This window comes from Panthera tigris, chromosome B2 (assembly GCF_018350195.1).
Source record: "Panthera tigris isolate Pti1 chromosome B2, P.tigris_Pti1_mat1.1, whole genome shotgun sequence".
Classification (NCBI taxonomy): domain Eukaryota; kingdom Metazoa; phylum Chordata; class Mammalia; order Carnivora; family Felidae; genus Panthera; species Panthera tigris.
The window spans coordinates 33,616,645-33,639,780 of NC_056664.1; the positions used below are offsets into that span (position 1 = coordinate 33,616,645).

Sequence of the window (23,136 nt, forward strand, 5' to 3'; positions counted from 1 at the left end):
ATCAAAGTGGCTTCCCAGCCCTGTAACCATCCCTTTCCCCGTGTGGCTTCAGGCCAAGGAGGGTGCAAGTGAACTGGGGGTGCCCCCGGTGGCTGCTTGCCCGCCCTGCTTGTCGCCAGGGCTTCTTGACTCCGGGAAGAATTTGGTTGGTTTGACTGTACCTGGGCTGGGCCCAGAGGCGAGGTTCCCCACCGGCTCCTGGCCCGGCGTGCCATCTGTTTGGTGCCTGCTTGGTGTTGGTCCTTAGCTTAATGCCCGTTCTGACGGGTACACCTGCCCATGCGGGGCCCTAACCAGCCCCAGGACTGGCTGACACCTCCAGTCTAGGGACTGATCTGATAGGTTCCAAGGTTTACCTGGGTTTCTCTCCGCTGCAGTGCCAGGACTTGCTCTCCCAGACATCATCCCCGCTGAGCCAGAATGACTCCTGCACTGGCCGCTCCGCTGACCTGCTGCTGCCTCCTGGGGACACGGGCAGGAGGCGGCATGACAGTCTTCATGACCCTGCGGCACCTTCTCGAGCGGAGCGCTTCAGAATCCAGGTGGGGCAGGAGGGGAGCTGTGAACGGGGGTCCCCAGACCCCTCCACTGCCCCTGTGTCCCCGCGTCAGCAGCAGGAGGAGGACCCCGCCTCCTCCCCCTCAGCCCCACCCAGCCTGTGTCTGACGTCCAGCCCCGAGACTCCTCGGCTGTGACCACCTGGCTGTGGTCAGCTGTCACTGCGAGGGCCTTTCCTGTATCTAATGTGGCCTCAGAAGTTCAGATCCACTGTCTCCTCTTTGACTACAGCCTCTCCCTTCCAGCCCCTCAGGCTACCGGCCCTGTTTCTCCGCCTCTTGGCCGCTTCTTGGCCCCCTCTTGCTTGTCCTGCCTGTACCCCAGAACTGCTTTCTCCCCTCCTCATCTCCACACCCTGCACCCTGCCTGCCCAGCAGAACTGCAGCCTGGGTCAGACCCTGTTCTTCCTGCTACATTTCTGCAGCCCGGTGTCGGGCACAGCTGGGAGACACCTGTGACTGTGCCATCTACTCTCACAGACCCACCAGCCGCTGCTGGGCCCTAGGCCGCCCTGAAGCCCTTGCCCTAGGTTGGCCCCATCCTGCACTCCTCGCTCGCGTCTGACAGGGCATTGCGTTCAGGGCTCCCAGATGTATTCAGGCCCCACCTGTCCGGCTTCCTGCCTTACACAGATTCCAGGCTTTGTCTCTTATCCCCCACCTTGGCCTGCTGGTCACAAGATTGACAGGTGTCCCTCATCCCCTCTCACCCGCCACCCCCCACCGCTAAGGTGAACTTGAAATTCACTGCTTTTTCCTCTCTCCCTTTTTTTTTAAAGTTTTATGGAGGGAGGGAGGGAGGGAGGGAGGGAGGGAGAGAGAGAGAGAGAGAGAGAGAGAGAGAGAGAACACAGCAGGGAGGGGCAGAGAGAGAGGGAGAGAGGGAGAATCCCAAGCAGGCTCCATGCTGTCACACAGAGCCCAACATTGGGCTCGATCTCATGAACAGTGAGATCATGACCTGAGCCGAAATCCAGAGTCGGATACTTAACTGCCTAAGCCACCCGGGCGTCCCTGCTTTTTTTCTCTTGCTCATACTTCTCCTCTCCAGCACCTGCGGATTTCCTTCACCTTTCACCAGCACAGCCATGACTTTGACGAGATTGGAAAAGCATGTTGTCCAAAAGTTTTAGTTACTCCATATGAGGAGACTTCTGCACAGTGCTGGGAATGGAGGTCGTAAATGTTTCCTAAATTTCTTCCCGCCTCCCCACTTCTACCAGTGCCCTGGTAGAAGGACCCCGTCACCTAGCACCTGGATTTCAGTGGCCTCCTACCCTCTCCCCCACCCCAGCTTCCACCTCAGGGAACACTACAGAAGGTCTCCCTAGCACTGGATACTTGCCCACCCCAGAATCACGTGGGGTGATCCCTGACTTGGTCGCTCCCAGCGACCTGGCTCCTGCTCCCCATCCTTCATGCTTTGTGCTTGTTTTCTCCTCTCTGGTTTTAGTCATTTCCCGTCTCCACCTCAGAGCCTTCCTGACTGAGCCTGCTCTCAGGTGGCTTAGGTCCTGCATCTCTGGTGGGGATGGGCCTCACCTTCGCCACAGTGCCTCTGCATGGCTTGTCTGTCCCCTGCCCTCCCCACCTGCTCTTGAACCCCTTGTGGCTGGCTTCTTTGCCCTTGGGTGGGCTGGAGCTCGCAGAGAGCCCATGAGTTCCTCTGGAGTGGGCAAGCAGACCTGTGACCCTCCGTGTTCTACAGGAAGAGCACCGCGAGGCCAAGCTGACCCTTCGACCCCCCAGCCTGGCTGCCCCCTATGCCCCTGTGCAGAGTTGGCAGCACCAGCCGGAGAAACTCATCTTCGAGTCCTGCGGTTATGAAGCTAATGTGAGTTGCCCCTGCTGCCCATCTCTCCTGGCCGGGACCAGGGCTCCAGTGCTGTTCTGTACATCTCAGACGCCCCCAGCACCTAGGGAGAAGGGGGGCCTCCCAGCTAGGATGGGGGAAGGGAGTTGGGAGAGGAAACCCTTTGGCTCTGGTCCCAAATTGGTTGGGTCGCCCTGCATGATAACACAGGACTTCCTAAGCCCAGTTACTGCCTGCTCCTTCAGTATCTGGGCTCCATGTTGATCAAAGATCTTCGAGGGACAGAATCCACCCAAGACGCCTGTGCCAAGATGCGGGTAGGTTGTCCGGGGCGGGGGGGTGGGAGGGGGCCGGCTGGGATAGGAGGCATCAATTTGCAGCCACCTGGGCCCTCCCACGCTGTGTACAGGGGGAGGCCGGGGCCTGCGGGATCCAAGGGGCTTGGCCTTGAGAAGGGACATTCACAGGACAACTCCTTGTTTCGCATAGAAATCCACCGAACACATGAAGAAGATCCCCACCATCATTTTGTCCATCACGTACAAAGGTGTCAAGTTCATCGATGCCTCCAACAAGGTGTGCTTCTCACAAACACTATTGGCGGGAGGGGACCCCTCCCCCCCATGCCTCACCCCCCCCCCAAGCTGGGCGTCATACCTAGGGTGTCCCCAGCCCTGTTTATTTCTCTTCATTGCTACCACCTCGCCCAGATGCTTGCCACTCGGCTGCCACACATCCTGATCCCAGGACCCTGCCCTCGTGACAGGCGACTGTTGTCTTCCTCAGCATGGGTCCTGTGGGCCTCTTACCTGTTCACGGGCCCTTCACTGTGTGATTCTCTTCATGAGCAAAGGGCTCCCCCGACACCCCGCACTTGGAACCCCACCCTCCTGAAACCCTCCCCGCCTTGCCCCCGCCCTGGGCTGGAGAGCTGGTGGTCAGATGTGAACATTTTACTCCCTCGGTTACTGTGATCACAGGTGGAAACCTCCAAACCTAAGTCAGGTGAGGTTAGACACTGTCCCCACCCCCACCAAACAAATCGGAGAGAGAAGTAGTGGCATATTCGGCTACACCCCGGGCAGGGACAGAGAAAGGTGGGTGACATAAAGGGGCTGAGGTGTGCCTCAGGGGGCGGGAGAATTCCAGACCCTGCTTTCCCCCGGCAGAACGTCATCGCGGAGCATGAGATCCGGAACATTTCCTGTGCGGCCCAGGACCCAGAGGACCTCTGTACCTTTGCCTACATCACCAAGGACCTGCAGACCAGCCACCACTATTGCCATGTTTTCAGCACGGTGGATGTGGTGGGTGGAGTCCCACCCCTGGGCACGGCCGGAGGGGGCCTGCATCCAGATGGCCTCAGTGCAGTGCTGTCCTGGTGCATGGGTGACACTTAGGAAATGTTTTGGTTCCGAATGAGGCCCCGGGAGCCATCCAGTCCAGTCCCTTTTATACAGTGAGGAGACTGAAACACACAGAATGAGAGGCGCATCCAGGGTTCCAGTGACCAGGCTTTTCCCACTTCTCCCCAGGTGTTTCTTAGGTCAGCCAAGGTCTCCCCCAGGCTCTTTGTCAACCCACCACCCTATCCTCTATCAGCAGTCTCCCTGAAACGTCCTCTGTCTCCCTCTTGGGGGCAGCAGTGCCCTCCTGACATGGCCGTAGGCTTCCTTCTCCCAGATTCATGCCCAGGCTGGGCTCTTGTGCCCAGGGACAGCGATGCAGCAGGGACTCCCTCTGCCCGGAGACAAGGCCCCCGGCCCTCTCCTCATCCCCCGTCTTCTGTCCAGATCCCTGCCGTCCTTGGGGAGAGCAGCTGGTTCGCAAGTCTCTGTGGCTTCTGGAACACAGACGGCTAGGCATCCTCAGCCCCGGGACCTCAGTGCTTGCTCCCGGCCTGGCATGAGACTCGGGGCTCTGCCGCTTGCTGGCTGTGCAGTCTTAGAAGTTCCCTCTCCCCGGCTCCTCATCCCAAAAGGGGCTATAATGTGACCGGCTTCGTGGGGTTGTCTTGAAGGTTAAGCGAGCTCATCTACCCCATACTCGTAGTTCCTGGCACTTCCCCTGTAGCTCACATTTTCCACATCCAGTCATTTCTGCCGTAACACAACATACGTGCTTCTAACAATCAACATGCTACATAAAGTCACACAGTAAACACCAGGGTTTGGGGAGGATCGAACTGGGGACACAACACTCAGAAACTTTATCAGTGACACACTAGAAAAGATAGGAACCTAATAAAAACACCGGCACCGCTTTGTTCATATTAAGTGGTTAAGGCATACATAGGTGTCACAGCAGGACCCTACCTTGAGAAGGACCTAAAGTTGGCCGCCCCCAGCGGCCCATTTGCCAGGGGAAAAGAAGGCAGAGAGATGAAAAGAGAGACACCCGGATGGAGGGACAGGGTGCAAGGAGGGTGCGGAGCGGCACAGACAGGTGGTGAGGTGGCAGGCCCCGGGGTCTCCGGGGAAAGCTGAGACGCCGGGTGGAGACGGCGCGGCTGGGCCTGACTGGCAGGCCAGCTGGGTGCGGGCTTGGTCCCCTAGTGTTTACAAAGTCCTGCTTGAGGAAACAAGACGTGTGTGATGCTCAGATTGTTCCCCAGCGTTATCAGTCACTTTGGGACAGATTTGTGTTTTCAAGCCCGGTGTTCTGAATTGGCCGAACCCTAACCTGTTCAGGGGTCACCTATGCTCAGGGCTGTGAGGCCGGGGCAGGGGTTCGAGCAAACGGATGGGGTGGCTCTTCAGTCTCGTGTGCTAAAGTCACGCTCTGTCTCCTCCCAGAATCTGACCTACGAGATCATCCTGACGCTGGGGCAGGCGTTCGAAGTGGCCTACCAGCTGGCCCTGCAGGCCCAAAAGTCCAGGCCGATGGGGGCCTCCGCTGCCGAGACGGTTGAAACAAAGTCTTCCAAACCGGTGCCTAAGCCTCGGGTCGGCGTGAGGAAGTCAGCAGTACGTGGACCGCGGCCGCCAAGAACTCCCCCTCCCCGGGATTTGAGGGCTTGGGTGGAGGGGGCTCCAGGAGGGTCTTCTCACGCTGCGGCCGGCCGGCCGGCCCCTTGGGGAAGCACCGTTATTTCCTCTCACGGGAGGTGGACAGCTGTCCCCCCCCCCCCCCCACGGGCTTCTGTCCCCTCCCTTGCCAGGCACCACCAGGGCCCAGCCGGTGGCCGGCGTGGGGCTGCAGAGAGCGTGGCCCGCAGCGAGCCCCCAGTAACGTCACCCTGTGTCTGTGTGTGCTTTGCTCTGCGCCCCAGGTGCCGCTGCCCCCCGATAGTCGCTGTTGTTACTGTCACACCTGCACCACCCATCGTCCTTCTTACCTACCGCTGCCGTCTGTTAGTCCTGGAGTCAAGGTCTTTACAGCTCCTGCTGTCTGTGTGTCAGTCTCCCCGAAGTGACCGTGAGCTCTCTGAGACACTAGTGGCCTCCCCCTCTCTGCCTGCGTGACATTCTTTCCTGAGCTCCCCCCCCTCCCCGCCATCCCTGTCTGTGCTTTAGCTCTCTGTTTCTCTGTGTGTCCTCTCTCCAGAGGGGCGCTCCAATGGGGCGCCCATTGTGGTCTTGCCCAGGGTGCGCTCTCTGGTCCCGCCTGAGGCTTGGAATTTCCCAGTCCCTCGCCCCCCTTCCTGTCACCCTCAACAGATTTGGGGCTTCGAGCACCACGCTCAGGTCAGGCAAGGCTCCTTTACCTGAGCAGCTCTGAGAAAGCCATGGGAGAAGTCCCTGAAGAGGCCTGGAGGTGGCCCTCCCATGATGCTCCAGGGAGGGTGCCGCTTCTGCCACCCTAGCCCCAGGGAGCTTGCTCTTCAAGGAGAACAGGGGCTGCCCCTCGTGTCCCTCATGCTGGCACGACGCCAGCGTGGCCCGGGCGGGTAGGAAGGACAGCTGGGCCCTGTTGCCCCCCGGCCAGGTACAGTGCGCCATCTGACCCCTCGCCTTTCTTCCTTGGCAGCTGGAACCGCCTGACACGGACCCAGATGCCCAGTCCCATGCCAGTGTCTCCTGGGTTGTGGACCCTAAACCAGACTCTAAGCGGAGCCTCAGCACCAAGTATGAGACCACTATCTTCTAACCGCCCACCCCCTGTCTCCACTAGTCTCACTGTGCCTTGCCATCCGACCTCTGCTCTTCTCAGCTCTCCTTCCGGCTGCCTACCCCCGGTGGGCCCTGCTCTCCTCCCGGGCGGCAGCTCTAGACACTGCACACTCACAGCTCGTACCCAACACCACCGGACACTGTGAAGTCCCCCCTTGGGCAAGGACAGCTCGGTGGGGGAGGGGGTGAGTTGCCTTTGAGGTGGGCACCAGGAGGGCTCAGGGGGCCCTGTGGCACCCAGGAAGCCTCAGCGGGCAGGCACTGTGAATCCTGAGGGGCGGGCGGTCTTCGAGCAGAGTCCAGACAGCACCCTCTGACTAGGCCGGGCGCTCCATCCGCCCTCCTCTCCTGTCTTCCGTGCTGAACCACAGCCGGGAGCCGCTGCCGGGAGTGAACTGTCCTTTTGCACCTTTCCTGACACAACCAACCACTGTGACCACCTGGTGCCAGAATCCCCTCGCACTCTGCTCACGGCTGGCCTGCGGCCCTGTCCCTCTCTCCTCTGCCGTAAGGTGCTGGTCTCCCTCCAGCGAGAGCCTGAGCTCGGCGATGTGTCTTGACTATTGTCAGACTGCGTTCTGTGAGGGCCAAGGTCCTCGGGCACATGCCTGACTCCACAGCATGGAGCTCTGAGCATCTGAACACCCGCGGGCCAGCTTCCCTCGGCAGGTCTCTGGGTCCCGATGAGTCTTCCGCTCCGAGGAACGGGATGGCATATATGTGGTCGGCCCTTCGTGTCTTCACCAGTGAGTCACAAGGCCGGCCCTGGAGTCTAGCTCACCGAGGAGGAAGGCCTTTCTGTAGGACCCGGCAAGAGGGAGGCCTGTGCCCTGCACACACGGTGCACCTTCTTCCCTCACAGAACAGAGCCGCTCAAGGACAGGGGCCTGGACCGAGCCGCTCCCATTGTCATCCAGGGGCTGACACTTCTCCACAGTGTGGGGGTCAGAGCTAGTCAGCCGTCACCTGGTCTTTCCCCGTTCGGCCACCCGCAGCCTCTCGACTCCTCCGAGGGGGTAGGCTGTGCGGTCTGTTCAGCAGCAGCGGCTGGGATCCTGGAGCCGAGGCTTTGAAGAAGCCCTGCCTTGTCTGGTGAGGGCAGATCAGCTCAGATGGCAGGAGACGGGAAGGCAGCAGTTCCGGGAGGAAGCAGTGCAAACGTAGGATAGTCCGGTAGAGAAGCCAGGAGGCGACAGCGATTATTTTAGAGCTGAAGCCCAAGTCGATAAACCGGGGTGGGTGCCTGTGCCGGCCTGCCTGTGCTTGTGCCTTCCTGAGCAGACGTGCTGAGCCGGAGACGGCCGTGGGCCACGGGCGCTCGGAACAGCCACGAGGGCGCCCAGGGGAGGCTGTGAGGGACCTTCTGCTCTGCTTCCATGTTTCCTTTCAGTTTCCTCCACCTTGTGCAGGCCCCTTTGGTTAACCCTCTCCTCCCCCCGTTGTGTTTGCTTCTGCCAAGCTGAGCCACCGAAGGAGCCAACTGTGCCGCGGAAACACAGACGTGGGGAGCACAGGCTCCCGCCGCCGCCACCGCCGTGTCACCTGCGCTTTGAGGACCCAGGCCCAGCCTCTGCCTGTAGCAGCTCCTCGGGGCTGCTCGGCCTGGACCTGCCACCACCAGGTCTCACAGAGCGAGCTGCACTCCAGGCCTCAAGCAGATGAGACTGGAACTCCAGAGAGTCAAGAAGTGACTTGTCCAGAAGATGTTTTTTAATAGAAAAAAATTTTCTATAAAATGAATTTTTAAGACTTGGCTCAAACCTCTAGGTTAAACTGCCAATCTTTAGAGAAATGGCCATCAGATCAGAGGACAGGGGACCTGAGATTGGCTAAAAGGCCAGTCTGTGCAGGCTTCTGTCCTCGGGACGGGACCTTGGTGTGGTCCAGTAGGGTGAAGAGAAGGCAATGGCCCATGGGTGAATTAAAAGCAGGCACAAGTGGGCAAAACTGAGTAGGTCTGTTAGAGTCCACTTTTCAAACCCAGCCAAGCTAGTTGCCATTCCTTATGAACTGCACGACTTCTTGTCCCGTCTAGAGCCGGACACAGCCTCAGCAGTGAAAACACAGCCTTAGGGGTACCCGGCAAAAGGAAAGACTTCCAGTCCGTTTCTGGGGTTCCAAATGTGAAGGCCCAGGGGCCAGACGGAGCTGAGCGAGCAGCCCCTGGTGCCACGAAGTCTGAGCCAGCGCCCGGAGCTCTGGGCCGCTCCCCAGCCTCTGACCTGGCGGTGGTCAGAGCGCCGGCCCACACGCTCTCTGGCGACCTCAGACTGCCTGAGTTCAGTTGGAGAGAAGAAGCAGCTTTGTTTTGGGCATTAATGGGTAGGTCAGCTAAGACTGCTGCCTGCCAATTTGTGATTTATCTAATTGGGTCTGTGTGATTAGGACTCACTTTGATTCTCTGAATTATTGGTTCGACTGTTGTATTTCAGCTGCTGGATTCATCCCTGGCTCTAAGTGTGGAGAAGGCTATATTTAGCCTTCTTGGGTGACAGTCAACTTGATTCTCCCCCAGCGTGGCCTTCAGGGCAGGCTGGGGTCCTGGTGCAGCACTGCCACTTAAGCCCTCCTGCTGGCTTGCTTTGCTTTTTAATTTGGAATCTCACTCTGTGCTCCTCAAGTGGTGAAGGGAATGGGGACAGGGCGGTTGCTGTGAGGCTGAGGCAGGGCCAGGTCAGCTGCTTGCCCAGTACCTTCCAGAGTAGGGAGCGGAGAGGAGCCTTTTCTCCCGCCGGTGATTCAGCAGACCTCACGCTCTGCTGGCGCGGTGCAGGCCGCTCCCGGGACCAACATTCCAGGTTAGGTGGCACTTCTTTCCCAGTGAAGGTTGTGAATTGAAATTCTCTGCTGGTTCTGTGCAGGGAGAGTGCTCTTGGGCACACTCACAACCCCTGCGGTTGGCCAGAAACGGAAAGCCCGGCCCCATCCTCCTGCTGACTTGCTCTCTGCCTGCCACCGCAGGCCCCGCCAGTCCCCTCCTCTCTGGAGCAGAGGCGGGTAACACCCCACTTTCCGGTACTAAACAAGGACCTCAACACCCGGACGCTTGGCTTCACTTCCCACTTCTTCCGAGGCCCGTGAGCTTCCCATCGGCGGCCGCCATGCATGTCCCGCCCGCCCCTGCCGGCCTCGAGCCTCTGACGGAGGAAACCCAAGGGCCGTGCTAGTGCCGGCACCCTCGCCTCCACCCGTGGACGGCCTGGCCTCCCCCAGTGCGCCTCCCGTGCGGGAGGCCCCAAAAGAAAACTGTGTAGACACTACGATGAGCTGCTCAAGCTTTTTGTTTTTAAATCCTCTGTAGGTGTTTCCTCCCCTTGAAGCTGCTATATCCTTATTTATTCAGGGTGTTGTCATGTTGGAAAGCCTTGGCTAGTCTGCTCCGGCGCTGGGTTTCGTTCTGAGATCGGTTTCTTTCTGAATAGTCAAGAAGGGTAGGGACTGGATCTTTCTTTCCTTCTTACTTTTCCTGTGGGGCAGGTACTCTTCCTTCCCTAGAAAGGGATAGTGTAACTTTAAGGACAGGCTTCAAGCGGAAAAGCCCCTGCTTCTGCACTTCTCTGAGTCTCGCTGCGTTTTCTGAGCTGTGCAGGAGCCCTTTCAGGCAGGACTGGAAACGGAGTCAGTACCTGGCACCGGCCTCAGGTTCTCTGCTTGCTTCTTTCTCTCTCGCCGGCTGGCTGCTCTGAGCAGTAGGACCCCTGACAGGCTCTGTATTTGCAAATGCTCCACATCCCTCTCTGGTCTGTAGCACCGGATTCTAGAGGGAGTCCCTGAGAAGCTTCTGGCTGAGCAGGCAGCAAACATAGTTGCAGTCGTTACATTAGAAAGCTAGTCTGACCTCGGTCTGTTTCCGAAATGCCCAGACCTGCAGAATGACGGTCAGATGCAGTTCACAAAAGTGTTGTTGCTAATGGTGTGGCAATGGGACTGAATTGTAATAAAAATGTTATTTAATCTTTGTCTCTGTATTTTGATACTTGAATGAATTCCCCTTTTATTTTACTGTACATATAATTGTTAATCTGATTTTGTCCGAATTACGAGCATCTTGTGGTACCAAACATAACTGATCTGTGCAACAACATAGACTGACCTCACTACATGAGAGAGAGTGTAAATATCCCTGGGCTTCCAGCTTTGGTTTTGTTATTTTCATAACTGTACAACTTAGAACAGACTGAATTAATAAAGGAGAAGCAACATGAAACCAGCCTTACTTTGGGGGAGTTTTTGAACTGGAAATCATCTTGATTGTTTTCTGGCAGGGCAGCACAGGCCGTCCGCCGGCTCTGGGGGGGGGGGGGGGGGGGGGGGGGCGTCAAGCATCCCACCGTGTGGGTGCGGGGACTCCGCTCTGGCTAGCGTGCCTCAGCGGGAGGCTGCCAAGGATCACCCGTTGTAGTTGGCCCTGTTGAGCTGCCAGGCCTCAGTGACTCACCTTCCCTCCTTAGAACAGCTCCTCTGAAGCAGGGGCCGCATTCTGGTTATCGCCACAGCTCCGGCGTCCTTGTCTGGGCCTGTCAACCCACAAGCGTTTATTGAATGTCTCTACAGGACCGTGTTGGAGGATCCTGAGCCCTGGACCAGACGTGTCTCCCTCAAGGAACTTAGTTTTAGACAAAAACTAGCTACCAGCCCGAGCCACACTGGATGGTCCCTTGAGCGTCCGAAAGGAGGACTGCTTTCAGAGCTGGGGGCGGGGGGATGGGGACAGGGAAGGAGGGGCCAGCACCTGGGTTGGTATTTAAAGGGGAGGGTTTAGAAAGGCACACACTGCACTAATAACCTCTTCGCTGACAGCATCTATATTCCAGACCCCGCTAGCAGCTTTCTAGGCACCCATCTCGTTAGCCCTCACACCTTTCTGAAGCAACCGAGGCTCAGAAAGATGACAGTACTTCCCAGGGCCAGCTGGAGAGGACCTCAGGACCATCTAGTCCAGTAGCTTTAGGCGTCCTCAGAGCCCCTGGTCCCACGCCTGCTTGCACCCAAGCCGCCTAGCAAAGAGTTTCTGTGAAATACTCCATTTGTCAAAAGGCTTTAAAAGAGACGATCACAGGGATGCCGGAGTGGATCAGTCGGTTAAGCATCCGACTTCGGCTCAGGTCATGAACTCACGCTTTGTGAGTTTGAGCCCAGAGTGGGGCTCTGTACTGACAGCTCAGAGCCTGGAGCCTGCTTCAGATTCTGTGTCTCCCTCTCTCTGTCCCTCCCCGACTCGCGCACGCTGTCTCAAGAATAAACAAACATGAAATAAATAAAAAATTAAATAGACAATCGCTGATTTAATCCAACACCCAATTGTATTTATGAAGCAAACAAGACCCCAGAACAGGGAAATGCTTTTCCTAGCTAGCCAGCTAATAGAGGAGGGACCAAATCCCAGCTTCTTCCAATTAGAGCTTTTTAGGCCAGATCACATTGACTTTGGGAAGCAGACTGAGGTCCAGTTGTGGAGAGCCTCACTTACCAGCTAGGAGGTTCATCCTCACACCCCTGTGCTCTGTGGCTCTGGCACTCTTTCCTAGACAGAAAAAAACCTTACAGCCAGGAGAGAAAGGCCATAATTAGTATCACTGTTGCTCTGGAACAGGGTGTCGGGACATAGTGCCACTGTCATAATCCCTTTTGGCATCACTTGGAAGCCTTACGTATGGGACTCTTAGGCTGCATGACCCCAGCGCTGCAGCGCTGATCACGCCTCGGTAGCCGGATGGGCGGGGAGACATTCCTGTCGGGCACCTGAGCCTGCCCTTCTGAGCCACAGGCAGGGCTGCGGCCTGGCCAAACGAGGAGGGAAAGACTAGGAGGAGGAGCCGGTTGGGGCAGCTTCACAAATGGAAGGATGGAACACACTCACCAGGAGTGAATCTGCCTGCCCCGTCCTGCCTGGCCGTCCCCGTCCCCGTCCCCATGACTCCCTCTAGGACGTGCTCTGGGGGCAGGGAGCTGTCAGGAGTCCAGCATTACTGTCTGCTGCTGAACGAGGTAGACCCTCTTCGTGCACTCCCTTCTCCCCCGTGACACTTCACGGCATCCTCACCAGCCACCCCCCACCCCACCCCCACCCCCGATTCTCTGCGGTCAGGAACCCAGGCAGCTGGCGCGTTACTCCTGTGGCCAAGGTGGCAAACCCTTTAGGCAGTGGGCAGGCTCCTGGGGAGGCAGAGCTTGGCAAGCTGGAGCCCTTTCCAGAGCAGCTCAAAATGCCCTCTCCGCCCTGGCCACCTCTGGCTTCCTACAACTACAGGGTACCAGGGCTCACCTGCCTCCCAGCACACAGGGACAAGCACACCTTTCCGGATGTCCTGCAACTCAAACTGTGTGGCTCACACAGCACTGCCTGTCACCCGCCGACACCCATGAAGTACAGAGTTTAAAGTGGCCATTGCCGCTACAACTCTGTGACTGCTTCCTTCAGGATTCCGCTATCAGGAACAACACAGTTTTAAACAAATTTTTATCAAATAAAAGAATTTCCCCAACACCACAAAATATTCATCACCCAGTAATGGGCCTGGGACAACTGGGTAGCCAAGGGGGTGGCGGAGACAGCACAGGGAAATTCCGATTCCTACTCACACCAAAATAAATTCCAGATGGCTCACATATTTAAACGTAGAAAAAATAAATTCCAACAAAACTAGAAGAAAATGGGGAGACTTTTATTTTCATAATCTTGGTTTGAGAAAGCTCTTCCCAAGCATGCTACAAAACTCTGAATCCATTTTTTAAAAGATTAATATATTCAACTACATAAAAGTCAAACATTCTTGCAAAGCCAAATGCACCATTTAAAAAAAAAAAAAAAGCAACTGAAAATAATGTTTGCATCACACATAATGAAGGACAAAACTTAACAGCTCCCAAAATAAACTGGAACTTCTGCTTCCAGGAAGATCAAGTAGACCTACTTTTCCCTATTCTTGCTAAGAGCAAATAAAACCCCTGGCAGAAACAGCACCGGCACAGACAAAGCCCAGACCAAAGTCTGCTCTCTGTAGCCAAAGGACCAGAACGGAGGCAGCCTGGTAAGACAGAAAACTGGTAAGACACAGCTCTGCTCCATTCTGCCACTGCAGAAAAACAGTAGCGGCCAGCAAAGGCCAAGGGGACTTAGACCTCCCCCCTCACCAGGCAAACACGGTGCCCCCCAACTCCCACTGGGGTGGTATCGAAGGAGGCCTAGTGGAAACCCACCAACGCCTGGCAGTAACGAAGCTGCTCCCGAAAAATAAAATAACCAAAATCAAAATCTCCATGGATGGACTCGACAGCAGGATGGATGGGAAAGAGGCAGAATCCAGACTGGAAGGAAAATGAATAGAGTCTCAGGGACCTAGGAATCCTAACGTAAGATCAAACATTTGTGTCAGCAGAGTCCCAGAAGGAGAGGGGAAAGGGTTGGAAAAGTATTCAAGGAAATAATGGCTGAAAACTTCCCAAATTTGGCAAGAGACATAAACCTACAGATTCAAGAAGCTGAGCATACCCCAAACCAGATGAACCAAAAGAAATCCATCACATATCATATCCAAGGTACATCATAATTAAATTTCTGAAAATGAAAGACAAAAGTCTCTGACAGCAGCAAGAGATGAACCTTGCCTACAGGGGACACATAATGTGAATGATGGTGGATTTCTCAGTAGAGCAGTGGAGACCAGAAGGAAGTAACATATTTTTCAGGTGCTGTAAGAAAAAAAGAGCCAGGTCCCATAGCCTGCAAAAATCCCCTTTAGGGATGAAGAGAAGTCAAGACATCCTCAGATGAAGGAAAAGAAGGGACTCAGCTGCAGATCTACCCTCAAGGAGTGATAAAAAGGTTGTCTAAACAGAGGGGAGATAATATAAGAAGGAGCCTTGGAACACCAGAAAGGATGAACAAACATTGAACAAAAATATGGGTAAACTCCATAGACTTTCCTTCTCCCCTTCAGCTTTCTAATGTGTTTGCCAGTTGAGGCAAAAATCATAACACAGTCTAATGTGTTTCTAAATATTTGTAAAGGGAATGTTTGAAACAATTATCTTTTTTTTTTAAGGGGAAGGGGCAGAGGGAAGGGGGGGTGGGGAGGGAGAGAGAAGGAGAGAGAGAGAACAGAGAGGGAGAGAGAGAGAGACAGAGAGGGAGAGAGAGAGAGGGAGGGAGAGAGGGAGGGAGGGAGAGAGGATCTTAAGCAGGCTCCATGCCCAGTGCAGAGCCTGATGCAGGGCTCAGTCCCACGACCCTGAGATCATGACAAGCCAAAATCGAGTCATATGCTCAACCAACTGAGCCACCCAGGTGCTCCAAAACCATTATCATTTAAATGGGGAGGGTAAATAGATGAAAATGGAGGTAAGGTTTCTATTCTTTGTTCGAACTGGTAGATGACATCACCAGTAGACTGGCAAGCTATGCATATATATAATTCCTAGGGAAGACACTAAAAAAGTTATGCAAAGAGATAAACTCAAAAACACTATGGATAAAATAAAAATGGAGTGTAACGTTTTTTTTCAAGTAACTCAAAGGGAGACAGAAAAAAGATGAAAACAGAATAACTAGAAAACAAAAGATGGCACACTTAAGCACTAACATATCATAATTACACTAATTTAAATGGTCTAAAAACACCAATTAAAAGAGACTGGCAGAGGAGATTAAAAACATGAACTATACGCTGTCAAGGAAACACACCTCAAATAATATAAACAGACTGAGCGCAAAAGGATAGAAAAAGATATACAGTGTAAACATCAATCAAAGGAGAGCAGGAGTGGCTACATTAGTATCTCATAAAGTAGACTTCAGAGCAAAGACAATTACAAGAAAGAGGGGGCATTATATAATAATAAAGGGTCAGTGCAGCAAAAAGACACATCAATCAATGTGTATATGCCAAACAACAGAATTGCAAAATATATGCAGCAAAAACTGACTGAATTGAAAAGGGAAAGAGACAAATCCACAAATGCTATGGACTGAAGTGTGTCCCTCCCAAATTCCTATGTTGAAGCCCTAACACCCCAGTGTGACTGTATTTGGAGACAGGGCTTTTAGGAGGTGGTTAAAGTTAAATGAGCTTATAAGGCTGAGGTCCTAAATCAATTGGATTGCTAGCCTTATAAGCAGAGGGAGGGAAGGAGAGATCTCTCCAGACACAGGTGCAGAGGAAAGGCCATGTGAGGTATACATAGCAAGACGGTAGCCATCTATAAGCCAGGAAGAGAGTCCTCACCAGAAACTGACCTTGTTAGTCCTTGATCTGGGACTTTCCAGCCTCCAAATATGTGAGAAATGAATTTTTGCTGTTTAAACCACCCAGTCTGTGGTGTTTTGTATGGCAGCCTGAGAAACCTAATATAATAAATATAGTTGGAGACTTTAATTCAGTTGGAGACTATCAACTTACAGAATGAATAGAGAGAAAATCATTAAGGATAGATTAGAACTCAACACCACCATCAACCAACAGGATCTCATTGACATTTATAGAACAATCTGGCCAACAACAACAGAATACATATTCTTTTCAAGTGTGCATGGAACATATACCAAGATAAACCAATCCTGGGCCATAAAACAAACCTCAACAAATTTGAAAGAATTAAAATCATATACAGTGTGTTCTTGAATCACAACAGAATCAAAGTAAAAATCAGTAACATGAAGATAACAGGAAATCCTCTGAACACTTGGAATAAATACACTTCTAAGTAACCCATGAGTCAAAGAGAAAGTCTCAAGGGAAATCAAAATACACACTAAACTGAATAAGAATTAAAATACATCATATCAAAATTTGTAGGACAAGGTAAAGTAGTGCCAAGAGGAAAATTCACAGCACTAAATGCATATGCTGGAAAAGAGGACAAGTCTTAAATCAATATTCTAACTACCTTCAAGAGCCTCAAAAAAGAAGAGCAAAATAAAGCCAAAGCAAGGAGAAGGAAAGAAAGAATCAAGATAAAAACAGAAATCAATGAAAATGAATGCAGAAATTGGGAAAGTATCAATGAAACAGAGCTTGTTTTACGAAATAACCAATAAAATTGACAAACCTGTAGCCAAACTGACAAAAAAGGAAGACCGAGATTACCAATATCAGGAATGAAACAACGGCTATCACTACAGACCCTGTAGACATCAAAAGGATAAAAAAAAGAATACTATGCACAACCCTACACATATAACTTTGGCAACTTAGACAAAATAGACCTATTACTCAAAAAACACAACTCACCCAGGGTGAAACAGATAATTCAAATAGCATTATAAATATTGAATCCATAATTTTAAAAAGTCTCCAAGATTAGATGAATTCACTGGAGAATTCTACCAAATGTTTATTTTTTATTTTTATTTTTTTAAATTTTTTTTAATGTTTATTTATTTTTGAGACAGAGAGAGACAGAGCATGAACGAGGAGGGTCAGAGAGAGGGAGACACAGAATCTGAAACAGGCTCCAGGCTCTGAACGGTCGGCACAGAGCCCGACGCAGGGCTCGAACTCACGGACCGCAAGATCATGACCTGAGCCGAAGTCAGCCGCTTAACCGACTGAGCCACCCAGTCGCCCCTCTACCAAATGTTTAAAGAGGAATTAACACCAATACTACACAATTTGTTCCAGAAAACAGAAGAGGAGGAACACTTCCTAATTCATTCTATGAACTAGTATTACTCTGATTCCAAAACCAAAGTACAAGAAGACAAAAACAAAAACAAAAAAACCACTATGAACTAATATCTCTCATGAATATAGGCACAAAAAATCAGTAACAAAATATTAGCAAATACAATTCAGATATGTAGAAAAAGAATTATACACCATGACCAATTGAAATTAATTCCAAGGACAGGAGGCTGGTCAATATTTGAAGATCAGTCAATGTAATCCAATATATTAACAATCAAAAGAAAGAAATCCCATAGTATCTATTGATGCAGGAAAAAAAAAACTGACAAAATTCAAATCCCATTCATGTTTAAAAACTCTCAGAAAAAAATGGAAATAGAGGGTGAACAATAGTTCCCTAAAGATGTCCACATCTTAATCCACATAACCTGTGAATATGTTACTTACATGGCAAAAGATAATTCACACATCTGATTAAATCAAGAATCTTGAGATGGGGAGATTACCCTGGATTATGGGCCCTAAATCCAATCACAAGTATCCTTATAAAAGAGAGGAAAAGGTAGGAATGCAAGCTGGTACAGACACTCTGGAAGACAGTATGGAGGTTCCTCAAAAAACTAAAAATAGAACTACCCTATGACCCAGCAATTGCACTACTAGGTATTTTTATCCACAGGATACAGGTGTGCTGTTTCGAAGGGACACATGCACCCCCATGTTTATAGCAGCACTATCAATAGTAGCCAAAGTATGGAAAGAGCCCAAATGTCCATCGATGGATGAATGGATAAAGAAGATGTGGTGTGTGTGTGTATGTGTGTATGTATATATATATATACATACACACATACACACACACACACACACACACACACACACACACACATAACGGATTATTACTCAGCAATCAAAAAGAATGAAATCTTGCCATTTGCAATTACGTGGATGGAACTGGAGGGTATTTTGCTAAGTGAAATTAGTCAGAGAAAGACAAAAATCATATGACTTCACTCATATGAGGACTTTAAGAGACAAAACAGATGAACATAAGGGAAGGGAAACAAAAATAATATAAAAACAGGGAGGGGAACAAAACAGAAGAGACTCATAAAGATGGAGAACAAACTGAGAGTTACTGGAGGGGTTGTGGCAGGGGGCATGGGCTAAGTGGGTAAGGGGCACTAAGGAATCTACTCCTGAAATCATTGTTGCACTATATGCTAACTAATTTGGATGTAAATTTTAAAAAATAAAAAATAAAATTAAAAAATAAACTAAAGAGAGAGAGAGAGAGAGGAAAAGGGAGCTTAGATACACACAGAAGAGGACCATGTAACCTCCATGTGACCAGGGAGGCAGAGATTTGAGTAATGCAGCCACAAGTCAAGGAATGCCAGCAGCCACTAGATGTTGGAAGAGGCAAGGAACAGATTCTCCCTAGAGTCTCCAGAAGGAGTACAGCCTTGCCCGCTCTTTGATTTCAGCCCAAACTGACTGATTTCTGACTTTCAGAACTGAGAGAGTATATTTCTGGTTTTGTTAAGCCACTCAGTTTGTGGTAATTTTTTACAGCAGTCATAGGAAACTAATTCGTCCCTAGAGCCTCATGCAGCTCTGCCTACACCTTAATTTTAGCCCATAAGACCCACTGTGGACTTCTTACATCCAGAACTGTAGATAATAAATTTGGCTTGTCTCAAGGCACTAAATTTGTGGTACTTAAAACAGACAGGGACTTCTTCAACTTGATTAAGAACATTTACAAAAACCTACAACCAACATTATATTTAATAGTGAAAAACTAAATGTTTTCCCCTTAAAACTAGGAACAAGGAAAGGATTTCACTATTACCAGTCTTAAAATTCTAGGAGTTCAAACCAGTGCAATAAGGCAAGTAAAGGAAATAATAGGCATTTATGTTAGAAAAGAAATAAAACTGGCCCTATTTGCAGAATACATGATTATCCACATAGAAAATTCCAAGGAATCTACAAGAAAATTAATAAGCAAGTTTAGCAAGATCACAGGATACAAAATAAATGTGAAAAAGTTAATTCTATTTCTAGAAATGCACATGTGGACACAATTAAAAGTAAAACACCAGTTAAATCACTCAAAAAACAATTCTTAGGTGTAAATCTAACATGTTCAGGACTTACATAAAAACTACACAGTCCTAGGGCACCTGGATGGCTCAGTCAGAAGAGCGTGTGACTCTTGATCTCAGGGTTGTGAATTCGAGGCCTAGGTTGGGTATAGATATTACTAAAAAATGAAACTTAAAAAAAAAAAAAAAAACAACTACACAGTCCTGATGAAAGAATAACTGGAGGGATATACCATATTCATGGACTGGAACATTCAACTTAGTAAAGGTATCAATCCTCCCAAAATTGATACACAGCTTTAAACATAATATCTATCAAAATTCCAGCAAGTTTTTTTTTGTAGATATAGACAAGATTAGTCTACAAAAATACAAAGAAACTAGAATATCTTAATAAAAAAAAAAAAAAAAAAAAAACTTTGAGGGGCCCCTGGGTGGCTCAGTTGGTTAAGCGTCTGACTTCGGCTCAGGTTATGATCTTATGTTCATGGGTTCGAGCCTTGCATCAGGCTGTGTGTGGACAGCCTAGAGCCTGCTTCAGATTCTATGTCTCCCTCTCTCTCTGTCTCTCCCCCCCCCCAAATAAAATCATTAAAAAAATTTTTTTAACTTCGAAAAAGAAGAATAAAGTGGGAAGAATCAGTCTACCCAATTTCAAGACTTATTATATAGCTAGAGTAATCGATACTGTGTTGTGTGGAAGAAAGACACATAGATCAGTGGAATAGAATAGAAACCCAGAAAGAGACACAGACAAATATGCCCAACTTATTAGGTGCAAAAACAGTTCACCAGAGGAAAGACAGCCTTTTCAACAAATGATACTGGAGCAACTGGACATCTATAGGCAAGAAAAAAAAAGTTCCTCAACCTAAGTCTCACACCTTATACAAAATTAACTCTAAACGGGTCATAGACTTAAATGTAAAACACAAAACTTTTAGCAAAAAACACAGGAGAAAATATTTGGGATCTAGGGCTAAGCAAAGAGTTCCTAGATTTGATGGCCAAAGCACAATCCATAAAAAGAAAGCCTGATAAATTACACTTCATCAAAATTAAAACTTTTGTGCATCAAAGGACATTATCAAGAAAGTGAAAAGACAACCCACAGAATGGTAAAAAATATTTTCAAGTCCTATCTGACACATCAGATCTGATTTGATCTAGTATCCAAAATATGTAAGAACTCTTACACTCAACAGCAAACAACCTAATTCACAAACGGGCAAAGGACTAAAATAAACACTTTCCCAGAGAAGATCTACAAGTGCCCAAGAAACACATGAAAAAGATGCTCAACATCACTAGTTATCAGGGAAATGTGAATCAAAACACAGTAAGATTTCACTTCACACCCACCAAGATTTCTGTAATTAAAAGAAAAAAAATCACTGTTAGTGGAAATGTGGAGACACTAGAACCCTCACACACTGCTGCTGGGAAGGTAAACATGATGCAGAAACTACTGTAGAAAACATTTTAGTAGTTTCTCAATAAACACAGAATTACTGCCTGACCCACCAATTCCACTTCTGGATATAATATACTCTAAAGCATTGAAAATAAGTGTCCCAGGGGAGCCTGGTGGCTCAGTTGGTTAAGCATCTGACTTCGGCTCAGGTCATGATCTCGCGGTTTGTGAGTTTGAGCCCCGCGTCGGGCTCTGTGCTGACAGCTCAGAACCTGGAGCCTGCTTCAAATTCTGTGTCTCCCTTTCTCTCTGCCCCTCTCCCCATTCATGTTGTGTCTCTGTCCCTGTCTCTGTCTCGCCCTCTCCTTCAAAAATAAACAAAAAAAAAAAAAAAAAAGGAAAGAAAGAAGTGTTCCAACAAAAACTTACACCAAACACAAATATTCACAGGAGCACTATTCACAAAAGCCAAAAGGTGAAAACCAACCAAATGTCCATCAAGTGATGAGTGGATAAATAAATTGTAGTATATCCATATCATGGAATATTAGTCATAAAAAGGAATGAAGTACTGATACATGCCACGACATGATACAATTTAAACCTTCTATTAAGTGAAAGAAGCCAGTCACAAAAGACCTCATATTCTGATTCCATTTATCTAGAGGCAAAAAATTCATTGAAACAAGCAGAATAGTGGATGCCAGTGGCTAGGGGGAGGGGAGAAGAGACAGTGCGAACTCCAGGTGCCTGGCTGGCTCAGTCCATGGAGCATGCAACTCTTGATCTCTGGGTTGTGAGTTTGAGCCCCATGTTGGGTGGAGAAATTACTTAAAAATAAAATCTCTTTTAATTTTTTTAATGTTTATTTATTTTTGAGAGGAAGAGATTGCAAGTGGGGGGAGGGACAGAGAGAGAGGGAGACACAGAATCCGAAGCAGGCTCCAGGCTCTGAGCTGTCAGCACAGAGCCTGATGCAGGGCTCGAACTCACGAACCGCGAGATCATGACCTGAGCCAAAGTTGGACACTTAACCGAATGAGCCACCTAGGCGCCCCAAAAATAAAATATTAGGGGTGCCTGGGTGGCGCAGTCAGTTAAGCGTCCGACTTCAGCCAGGTCACAATCTCGCGGTCCGTGAGTTCGAGCCCCGCGTCAGGCTCTGGGCTGACGGCTCAGAGCCTGGAGCCTGTTTCCGATTCTGTGTCTCCCTCTCTCTGCCCCTCCCCCGTTCATGCTCTGTCTGTCTGTCTCTGTCCCAAAAATAAATAAAAAACGTTGAAAAAAAATAAAATAAAATAAAAAATAAAAAAATAAAATAAAATATTAAACAAACAAAAGAGCAAGCTTCTTGAGTGTGATTTCCTTCTGAGATGATGAAAATGCTCTGAAATTAGATAGTGGTGATAGTTACACAATACTGTGAATGTACTAAATGCACTAATGGTAAATTTTGTGTATTTTTCCACAACGTTGAGTATATAAGCCCTGAAACCATTGGCAGGACAGAATCTTTCGTTATTTGGGTCGGGATCCCTTTCTCCTCTATATGGAAGCACAGGAAAATCAACTCAAAATTTCTAAGAAATCGATCATTCCAGATTTTAATTATGAAGTATAAAGCAAGGTTCTATTGTCGGCTTAGTGTCTGCACCCACCGACCAGACCTTCTCACGGGTGTCCCTTCAGAACACTTCTGCCTCTAAGATAATGAGGCTTCCAAAATGTGGATTTTTAAGAAATTCAAATTAGTCCTTGCAAATCAGAGAAATTCATCTAGGCAAGTTTCACTGTTTGTTAAACATACCCTTTTGCGGGGCTTCCCCATCCTGAGGATGTCTATCCAGGCCCTCCAGTGCTTCTGGTCACGGCTGCACTGTTGCCCCAGCTGTGTCACCCATCTAGGCTCTCTCTCTAAAAAGGAAGTCAATGAGGAAGAAGCCCTGGGTTAACGGAGTGCAAATCCCCCTTCTGTTGTTGGTCCTAGATTCCATGTGTTGTCTGCAGCTCACTCCGTTCCTGAAACGTTCTCACCCTTTGTTTCTCTTCACATTACCTGGAGAGCACATAAGTGAATTTTCATTTTCTCTTCTCCATTATTTTATTTTATTTTACTTTATTTTATATATTTGTTAACATGTATTCATTTTTGAAAGACAGAGAGAGACAGAGCACAAACAGGAGAGGGCTAGAGAGAGAAGGAGACACAGAATCTGAAGCAGGCTCCAGGCTCCGAGCTGTCAGCACAGAGCCCGACGCCGGGCTCGAACTCACGGACCCTGAGATCATGACCTGAGCCAAAGTCGGACACTCTACTGACTAAGCCACCCAGGCGCCCCTCTTCTCCATTATTTGAAAAGGGCCAATCTAAATGGAACATTTTCCTCATTTCGCTCTACTAGGTTAGGGCTGCTCTGGTGCAGCCAGCCTGAGAATGGTGGTGCTCTATGATGCCAGGGGACAAGCCCAGGCCCTTCCCAGAACCTCCCTCATTGGTGATGCCA

General features: G+C 49.8%; 1 protein-coding gene and 1 long non-coding RNA gene across 9 annotated transcripts in view; one reads left to right on the plus strand and one right to left on the minus strand.

Annotated features, from left to right (window-relative positions):
* The window catches only part of ANKS1A (ankyrin repeat and sterile alpha motif domain containing 1A), a 179,071-nt gene extending 168,382 nt beyond the window's left edge, over positions 1-10,689 (plus strand). For 5 of the 8 annotated variants that reach the window (XM_042986160.1, XM_042986162.1, XM_042986167.1 and 2 more), the window contains 8 exons: positions 378-542; positions 2,266-2,391; positions 2,616-2,687; positions 2,860-2,946; positions 3,540-3,677; positions 5,166-5,336; positions 5,642-5,740; positions 6,340-7,935. In XM_042986160.1, the coding sequence (XP_042842094.1) occupies positions 378-542; positions 2,266-2,391; positions 2,616-2,687; positions 2,860-2,946; positions 3,540-3,677; positions 5,166-5,336; positions 5,642-5,740; positions 6,340-6,459 (978 nt within the window). In that variant the 3' untranslated portion in view covers positions 6,460-7,935. The other 3 variants (XM_042986163.1, XM_042986164.1, XM_042986161.1) reach the window with 2 other exon arrangements.
* A 171-nt stretch (positions 10,690-10,860) lies between these two features.
* On the minus strand, positions 10,861-22,718 carry LOC122238609. The gene is made up of 3 exons (XR_006217602.1): positions 22,440-22,718; positions 11,953-12,022; positions 10,861-10,999 (listed from the first exon to the last, which is right to left on the minus strand). It is a non-coding gene; the product is annotated as an uncharacterized LOC122238609 (long non-coding RNA).
* Between the last annotated feature and the right edge of the window lie 418 nt (positions 22,719-23,136).